The following is a 9,784-nucleotide window of genomic DNA, read 5'->3' as shown; positions in this document are numbered from 1 at the left end:
GACGATTTTTTCTGAGGCTCATGGATTCGCCTCTTATCTTGGTGTGCCAAGTTTTATACGCACGTGCAAGTTTTAAGACGTCCACGCAAAGTGTTTCTACGGTAGCAGGTGTCTTCAAGTCTCGTTTCCTTTGAACGTTAACACAATATTAGAGGCGAGTCCTCGAAATTTTTAAAGTAAAGTGTTTCGTTTTCTACTTATTATTTTAAGGGTGGGTGGAAGGAGTTTTCCCTTTACCTTCAAGTTCAAAATTGCATCCACCTTCTTTCTGGCCATTTTGAAGTTAACTGGAGCAAATCATCACTTCTTAACCTTCGCTGAAGGGTCGACTAGGATATGACATGTGCAAAATGAGATTTGACAGGAGCTACGAGCGGGACGTAGAGAAACAACCAGGGAAGCCAAGGTGGGCCTACGAAGAACGTGTGCGTCGAGAAAACCAATAAATTTAGTCGACTAAGGGCCTGTTAAGCTGTGCCGCACTAATGCGTTTTCGAAAACCTCCGGTTCCCTGAAAACGAGTACAAAGATCTGCGTCCACACTAGCATTTTCACATCGTATTCGGCACTAGCTACTGAAAATAGAGAGATCTAAAGATGCGTTTTTGTAATCAGGATTTGTTTTTCATCTTAGCGCGCGGGAAGGTGAGGCAAGCATGTGATTATGACATCACGTGTATTCGAAAATCTCCGTTTTCGCCGTCCACACTAGGACGATTGACTTCCGTTTTCAAAAGTCTCCACTTTCAAAAGCGTTTTCGAAAACCTCCGTTTTCGATCGTTTTAGTGTGGGCGGTCATATATAAACGGAGGTTTTCGAAAATGCATTAATGTGGACGGGGCTTAAAAGCCTGCCCAGTACCGCTATTTCTGAACAATCGAATTTCAATGGATCGATACGGGAACCACCTTTAATGTGTTTAGGGATAGGGTCTATTGTTATGGCCCACGGTTGCATTCTGACTCACTTGCGTACCTTGTTTTTTCCAACCAATCTCGCGAGCCGTTGTAATTTTTTAGCTTATTAACACAAGGCTACGGTTTTTTACACACTCAACCGACAGACTATTCAAAGATAAAATGTCATATATGAACTGCGGATATGAAATCAAGTGAAGCTATGATCCTCGCAGTTATGAACGCAATTTTTCAGTTCAAACCCCGTTGAAGTCCTGAATTTTTCAGGCGGGCTTCTCAGTTTACGCAATTGCAAAAATTGCGTTCATAACTGCGAGGATCATAGCTTCACTTGAAGACTATTCCGGCAAAGTTTGAAACCCGATATACCAGATGATGCTTTGAAAATTCGAAATTTTACAAACAATGTATGGGATCATCAAGTATTTTTTATTTATACTTTAGATCATGCACAATAATGTTTTTAACTTTTTTTCTGGCATATCCGTTGTTTTTCCACCTAAAAAAATGTAATTTATTCCAATTTTGGGCCATCAGGATTACGGCTCAGAATGGAGGAGTCAGCGGTCATTTTTGCAGCTTATGACGTAAATTTGGGAAGACATGCGAGAGCGCCCCATGTAGAAGCAGTGTTTTGACTGTTTGTCGTGAATATTGAGTTTGCGAAGAAAATATCCACAGCAGCTTTTGTGATTACCTTGTTTCTCTTGATTGCCAAATCTCTGTTCCCCATATCATACGTAACGGCAGGTTGCTGATTTAGGTTTTGAGCCCACACTGAAAAGGCCGAACTGAAAGCGGGAAAAGCCCAACTTCGAACGCAATTTTCTCGCAAAAAACAGAAAACGAGAAGAAATAACCCCACATACTTAACTTAACTTATGTTAGGCTTTCCAGAAACAATGTTGGAAAAATTGCTGATTTTGGCCTTCAGTTCTCCTTTAAAACTGGAGATTTTATTTTATTTTATTTATTTAAACATACTAAGTATTACCATTGCTTGCCCCAAAAGCACCTAGGCTTATCAAGGGGGCTCACAATAATACAGTAATCAGGCTTACTCACAGACACACAGACACACACAACACACAAAATTACAACAAAGAAATTTATTAATATATTAATTTAACAAACAGACAGTGGTCAACGAAAAGCAATTTGTACTAATTAAAAGTTACCTGACCAGAAATGTATTAATTTAACAGTCAAACAGTGGCCATCGAAAAGCGATTAGTACTAATTATAAAACTCTGGACTTCACGAAATAAAGCACAGTTGATATCATAATTTACAGATTTAACGTCGTACAATAAAAAAATAATTTTCCTAGAATCGCTGCTCGATGACCACGTTTCACCGAGACTACTAGCAGCAGAGGTATGGAGGACATTACGTTGAGCGGCATACCTGGGGCAAAACAAAAAGAAGTGTTTCAACGATTCAGATTCAAGACCGCACTCGCAAATAGGCGATGCACAACGGTTAATTTTAAACAAATATTCTCTGAGACAAGAAAAACCAAGTCTAAGGTGGGTGTGATCAATAGATGCACGCCTTGAAAAAGAAAAATCAAATAACTTATTAGAAATATGGGGAAAGAGAGTTGACCTTAATTTAGCTTTAAAAGTGGGAAGAGATACAGAGTTTCGAACATCTAGGTCCAGAGAATTCCAGCCAGTGGTAGCGGATGGAAAGAAAGACTTTTGAAAGCGAGAAGTTCTACATGAAAATTGTGTTAAGTTTTCCCTTGACCTAAGACGATAATGTGTACGCTCACTAGATAGTTTTGGAAGTAGCTCACTTAAATAGTAAGGTGCAAGATTCTTTACAATTTTGTAAAATCACGAGATTTAACAGGATTCCTGGTTACCAACCATTTATCAGCCCACACAGCAATCTTATTTAAATCAGAATTAAGACGATCAGCTGATACCGCGGGGTCTTCAACAATTTCAAGTAGCGTAGTATCATCGGCATAGATCAACGGAAGGGAGGCAAGATCATCAGTAATATCATTGATGTAAATAAGAAATAAAAGCGGACCTAGCACAGACCCTTGGGGAACTCCAGAGTGAACTGTTCGCCAGTCAGAGCATTGTCCTTCTATTACAACACGCTGTTTTCGGTCACACAAGTAACTCTCGAACCATTGAAATAAGGGCGATTGTACACCTAAAGCCTCCAACTTACGCAACAAACCAGCATGCCATACCTTATCAAATGCCTTGCTGATATCTAGGAAGAGAACTCGTACCTCTTTGCCGCCCTCTAATTAAGGCTTCATAAATCTTGTGAACAAAAAAGAAGAGCAGTCTCGAAACGTCTTCTCTACTTGTAAGCGCGTTTTCTAAACAAATCTCCAGGGCTTTTAAGAGTTTTTATCTATGTTTTAAACAAAACGAAGGCATGGAATTAAAGAATTAAAACGCGATCATTGCGAGTCATGTTGAGTGGGGGTAATCCCCTCCTGTTCAGCAGGTGAGGATCTTTATTACAAAAACAAGTATAAAACATTCATTCCACAAGTATGAGTCTTTCATTTCTAAAATTAATCGTTAAAATATTATATACAGAGGATATGTTTGGACTATTTACAAAATAATTGTTGAGTAGTTTTCAGGCAACAGCTTTTGCTGGTGGCTTTAGGTTAAACCCTCCCCCTGTAAATCTTGGTCCATCTGTTCTCTGAGGTGAGAATGCTGGTCCGGCAGCTTGTTGATAAGCTCGATCTCGCTCCCTGGAATTAGAAATAAAGGGATGCTCTTTAAAGGCCTGGCCAAACGCACGCAACATTTCAACGCAACATGTTGCATACGTTTGGCCACCATGTTGCGATATGTTGTGATATGTTGCAACATGATGGATCAATTTTGAAAACGGTCAAATTTTTCGTGCAACATTTTGGATGTTGCATGATGTTTTACTAGTTTGGCCAGGTTCATGCAACATTGTTGCATTAAGGCATGCGCGCTATGCCCACTTTGTTGAGCGCCTGGGGCTAGGGCACATAAACATCGACAGGTTGCGCTGAAAATGTCGAAAATGTTGCGTGCGTTTGGCCGGCCCGTTCAACACATGTCGCAACATCACGCAACAATGTTGCCAGATGTTGCGTTGAAATGTTGCGAGCGTTTGACCAGGCCTCAAGAAGTTATTTTTCTCGCCATCTAACTACCGGGTACGTAAATAATAATACTCGGAAACAATGGCTTTGCACGCTCAGCACGAGCGTTTTAGATTTTCATACGTTTCTTAGCTGTCCCCCCCCCCTCCCCCCTGCAAAACAATATCGTAAATAAGTAAAAAAAAAAACATACAGATTCAGTAAGGGTTTTTTATATAAACCTCAGCCGTTCTAGCTTGAGCGACATTTATAAGCTGTCACTAGTTGGAGCAATAGTCGCATAGCAGGCGTCTGATCATGAACGGCAAAGTGGGAGAGGACTTTAAGGGAAAGGACCCGGCGATGACGACAGCAACGGGAACGAAACGGCAAAACGTTTTTTCACGCTTTGCGCGTGACTTTGACATTCTGGTACACTTCCTTCCCATCCCGGGTAAATTAACCTGGTCTCGATAACGCTATCCACCGGATAAATCACTAACAGCAAACCAATAGAGTTATCTAGTGGATAGCGCTATCCACCCTTCCAACAACTGGGGCCTGGGGTCCGTTTATCGAAAGTCCCGAAAACTTTTAGGGCCCGAAAGGCCATCTGTGAAATTGCCAACCGCTTGTACATGTTTTCAAGGAAACAAAAAGAAAAATAACTGTGAAGTTTGAGGAATTAAATGCTCTCCGTTCTTGAGTTATAAATGGAATTGTGACACCCGAAAATGGCCCGTAAAGTTTCGGGACTTTCGAGAAACGGCCCCTGGCCCGGGTTGCTCGACGCATGGCGACCATTTTGAGTTCCGAGGGACTGAAAACGTTTGTTTTCCAAACACATCAACTAGAGGCTTGGGGTTCGAACAAGCATGTCACTTTTGACCAGCATGGACGCTAGGTGACAAAGGTCCGTGGAAACCCAAGGGTTTTGATACCTCTTAACCAAGGATTAGCGGTTGTTTATAAATGAGCGTTTCACTAACCTTGCTTGCTGCTCTTTTCTTTTCTGCATGTAAAACTTTTTCTTGACCTCTTGTAGTTCCTTTGCTAATCTCTCAATCTCGTATTTGTATTCCTTGACTTGTGCTTCGTACATGTTCAGTTCAGATGACATGCCTTTCATTTGTTTTGTTTTTTCTTTGAGAGTTTGTTGATAAAGACTAAGTTGTTCAGCGACTTCAGGTCCTGGTTGTCGAGCGAGTATCTGCTTGAGTTCCATGTACAGTTTCTCTTTCTCTTGGATAAGAAGTTCTTTTTCTACGACCTAAAACGTGCAAACAAAAAAAGTCGATTCAAAACTAAACCCGAAGTTCGTAAACTTGAAGCCGACAACAGAGGACGAGAAGAGCTCTTCTTTTGTACTTGCTTAAACGGCAAACGGAGTTTGACAAATAAAAGTAAAAACTCGAATTTTGTTCAAGACTGCATGGTATTCAGTTGAATGTCTAAAGTTCTTTTTTCAATTGCTTTACTTTGGTTTTTGCGTGATCAGTTGGTTCATTTCATTATCTGCCTGTGTTGTGATTGGCCAAAGCAATTCGCTGGTTTGGTGAAATAGTACTCAGTTCACTCCGGCATTCTCGTGTTGATGTTTTCACGCTGCAGGTCATGGCACGAAAAGCTCCTCGACAAAAAGTGTAGAAAGCCTTTCTCATGTTTCGTCCTTTCGATTATAACCTCAAAAGTAGGCTGACAATTTCCTACTTCGCTCATCTCACCCAACACAATTCACCATTTTTCCAAAATGGCCGCCATTTAAATATTCTTTTGTTCTTATTCAAATTAGCCCTTCATGCCTTCGAGTTCTTAAGCTTAAAATTCAAAAGAATATTTTGCCTTGAACGAGGCATCAAGGTCTAATTTGAATAAAAAAGAATATCTAAATGGCGGCCATTTTGGAAAAAGGTGTATGCTGTGCACAAAGAAGCGTAACTGAACCCAGTTGTGCCTCAACATTATTTTGCAGTGTCAACAACAATAAGTTTTTTCCATTGAGCCAACAAGTCTGGAAATTTCGGTCGGAAGTCGAATGGAACGGTTCGTGTCGGTTCGGACCGTCCACCGAGTGCTTCGGACCACGTTTGAAGGAGGTCGTACCCACAACAATCTCACGTGAATTTCCTTGATTGGCGTGAAACTTACGCGCGGTTGCTACGTTCAGATTTGTGCCACACGAATATCGTCTTTTATTGGGCTTATTTCAAACGTTGAACACCTTTAGCTACCATACCTCTTCTGTCTTTTGTATAAGTCGTCTTTGTAAGGTCTGAATTTTTTGGATCATTTCATATGTGCTGGGGTCGCTTCCCTGATAAAAGTAACAAGACAAACCATTATTGAAAATGCTTTGAACACAGGATGCATATGATAACTTGATGAACAAAGACCGTCCGCAACAATGTAGTCCTGAGGACTGTTTCGTTGGGCATGGTAAGATGTTATTGGCTGTAAGGGCTATCAGTAAAATCTATACGAGTCTTGATGTGTATTTTAAGTATTAAATTCTATTCGTGGACCTTTTTTTTTACGACAATCTCTACAAATTACCACTTCACTCAAGTGTCCTGGTAAGAAAGTTTCGGACTGTTAGGAAAGGCTAATTTAAAGAAATCATTATCACTCTACGCTCAAAGCGATCTGATGATTCAAATAAAAATAAATACTTCTCCTTAGTAACTGGGCCCTCTTCCCACCACACTCAAAAAATACTGTTTTATGCCACAAATTGATTTCTAACAAATTCATTGTTAGAAAATGCGCTGTAAAATAAATTGTAAAACAAAAATTTGCGCATGACTTCTTAATAAATTACAAGTTAAGCCCAATCAGTTCACTTACCTCGAGTTTTCTCCATCTGTGAATGTTCATAGGGTTTTCCAGCTCTTCTTCCAGGGCTTTGCAACGAGTTCGCTCTCTGAGAAGCTCTCGTTGCGTGTGATAAACTTCGCGCCTAAACACATAAGTTAAACAAAATCATCCACGGTTTACACGCCTAGATGATCTCTCTCTCATCATCACCTCGATCATAAATTTCTCTCGCCAAAATTTGATTCAATCTGTTCAATTTGATTTTGTTTTATTTGCAGTAATTATTAGTGACGCATCTGTACATTGTACTCAGATATGTAAGCTTGATTGATTTAATTGACCAAACAAACTCGCGAAGTACAGAGTAAGCGAAATGGTGCAAAATTTAGGATTTAATTTTTATTCACATTCATCCAAAGGATCCTGTCACATTCAGTGTCGATTTATATTTTTTTGATTCACATTCGGCTTTCGTATTTCATTCAGGGACCAAATTTGTTCATATTCAGCACAAATAAAATAAGTGCTTAGTCAATACTCGTGTTCGTTCACCAGTTATTTCCACAATGAGCTATTGAATCTGTTCACATTAATCGCCTAAATAACAAACAACAACTCGTTTAAAAGCCATGGGCGGAATGGTGTAAAATTCACGAGTTTTTTCCATTCACGAAGTATGGCGCACAATTTCTTGCGCACATCATGCGATATAAACAAATCTCGTACTCAGCGTCCACGCCGCTCATTTCAAAAGGGCGGACGCACTGCAATCAAGAGGACGCCTTAGGAGGCAGTGTGACCCGGGGATCCCACGTTCAAGACTATACTGCCATTTCTCTTGCTACCAAGGTAACAAAAGCTTTGACTGCGGTACAAAGACATAAGGCAACTGGCAAAAACAGATCAGGCCCCTGACTTTAACTCAGCTTAGTGGACAAAACTGAATTGTGAATCAAGTATCCAAAATGGTTCTCATCAAAGATTAACGCCAAACCAATAAGGACTCTTAGCCGTTGGTTGTCCTACCTTAGGTCTTCCACATTTGACACGCTTTTTGTAAGAATATTCTTTTCCCTGCGAAGTTTCTTGATTTCAAGCTTCAGCAATCGGATATCTTCTAGTCTCTGTCGATACTGAATCTCACCTGGACAGAAAAAAGCCGCATTAAAACTTTGAGACATTATTCGAAAAGTTACTGTCGCTCAGTTTTAAGTTCATTAGATTTTTGACTAAGAAGACAGGCATTTAATCATTCCACCAATTAGCTGGGTGATTTTACATTTTTCAGAGCAGAAGAATATACGTGTAGATAGTGCGGTACAGACCCCGTGGGCTTGGGGAAAAAATCTGCTTGAATAGCAAAGAACTAACCTTTGTTAAGAGTTGATTGTTGAATCTTTATCTTTTCGTACAACAAGGCAAGTTCGTCGTTTCTTCTAACGAGCTGTGTTCCCAGTATATCTCTTTCACTTATTACCTATTCAGCATATCAAGCAAACAAAACTATGTTACCAAATGCAACTATAGATGTTTGTAGGCCTGTGACTTTGTAGAGCCCGCAGACAAGCGGGACACCCTGTCCATTCAGGACCTAGATAAACGACCTAGCTCCCTAGGAGTGAAAGTAGATCAATGGGTAGTGTTACGGAGGTCTTAAAGGTGCCAGGTCACGCTATTTTAGGTAATTTTTTGTTTAATTTTGTTAATTATGAGCTCTAAACGTCATATCGGCAGAGCAAGAGTCTTTCATTTGCAAATCACGGCCACATAACAACTGAGAATGATTTTCAAGCTTTGTAAATGACATTTTGATATAGACTGATATAAATTTGAAAAAAGGTGGGCCGACGTTTTTCAAATTTACCCAAACTCAATCCATTTCAATCCTCTCCAGTTTTGTCCATCCATGTCCCTTCTTGACTTCCCTGTGTTTTGTTAGAGTTCTTCTATAGTTTTGAACAGTTATTTTGATATTTTAGTTAATTCTATGACCATTCGATCAGTGCTGAAAATGCCTAAAATAGCGTGCCCTAGCCCCTTTAAGTTCGAATCCTGCCTAGGACTTTGATTTTACGCTTGTCCTTTCGCCCGTCGCAGTTTCCCATCTACGTTATCAATTCCTCATATACAACTTGCCCTCCACTTTTCACTTGTGATACAATAAACTTTAAACCCGCTGGATGCCTTTCCCTTCGACTGTGCGCCCCGCTCAATAACAGCCCCTACCTGGTCAAGTTCCTTCTTTTGTCTGAGTCTCTCGGCATCAGCTTCAGCTATGATCTTAAGTAGCTTTCTCTCTTCCACCTCCTGTTGTTCGATGTAGGCCTTGGATTCTGCAGCTTGTTGTTTCATTCTTTGAAGTTCAGCTTTCAGAGCGTCCTTCTCCTTCTCTACTCTCTGATGTTCTAAGTGTTCTTTGACCAACGCTGCTTCTTTTGCCATGATCTCCTCCTTCAGTTGATCGATCTGATGATTCATGATCTTAAGTTTGCGTTTCATCTCCGTGATCTCGTCCTGAGACTCGATCAGGTTCTTGCTGTACAAGTTACGGTCGCTGCGCACAGCTTCATAAAGATTCTGCAACCCAAATACACGTAGTTCCATTTAAGTCTCCAAATTACTCGTTGGCTATTTGCTGGTTTAGAATACCACAAACGAGAGCAACAAATGAAAGAAAAGCACTGACACATATCATTCACGTTGCTTTTAACTCGATTTAACGAACCGATCCTGTATTTAACTGAATCCTCAGTAAAATGAATAAACTTCTTAGTTGGAGTAAAACGAACGAAAAAAAAAATTTTAAAGGCAATTGGCTTTTTCGTGCTTCCCATTCGACAAAAAGTTTTCAAAAAAACTGGGAAAGGAATAGAACGGAACGGAAATCCGGGACGGAAATATTCTGGAAAAAAAGTTCGGAAGCTTGGGTATACGTCGAAGGTCCGTAAT

At 40.2% G+C, this 9,784-nt stretch overlaps 1 protein-coding gene across 1 annotated transcript in view; it reads right to left on the bottom strand.

Moving 5' to 3' along the window:
* Positions 1-1,330: 1,330 nt before the first annotated feature.
* Positions 1,331-9,784, bottom strand: part of LOC138006946 (cilia- and flagella-associated protein 58-like) — a 16,023-nt gene continuing 7,569 nt past the window's right edge. Inside the window, exons 12-18 of the mRNA XM_068853585.1 lie at positions 9,062-9,412; positions 8,207-8,312; positions 7,862-7,979; positions 6,866-6,977; positions 6,258-6,335; positions 5,011-5,291; positions 1,331-3,655 (exon numbers count right to left, since the gene is read on the bottom strand). Of these exons, the coding sequence (XP_068709686.1) occupies positions 3,535-3,655; positions 5,011-5,291; positions 6,258-6,335; positions 6,866-6,977; positions 7,862-7,979; positions 8,207-8,312; positions 9,062-9,412 (1,167 nt within the window). The 3' untranslated portion in view covers positions 1,331-3,534. The remainder of the gene's footprint in view (positions 3,656-5,010; positions 5,292-6,257; positions 6,336-6,865; positions 6,978-7,861; positions 7,980-8,206; positions 8,313-9,061; positions 9,413-9,784) is intronic.

Source organism: Montipora foliosa, chromosome 6 (genome assembly GCF_036669935.1).
Source record: "Montipora foliosa isolate CH-2021 chromosome 6, ASM3666993v2, whole genome shotgun sequence".
NCBI lineage: Eukaryota > Metazoa > Cnidaria > Anthozoa > Scleractinia > Acroporidae > Montipora > Montipora foliosa.
This window is presented reverse-complemented; position numbering and strand designations above follow the sequence as displayed.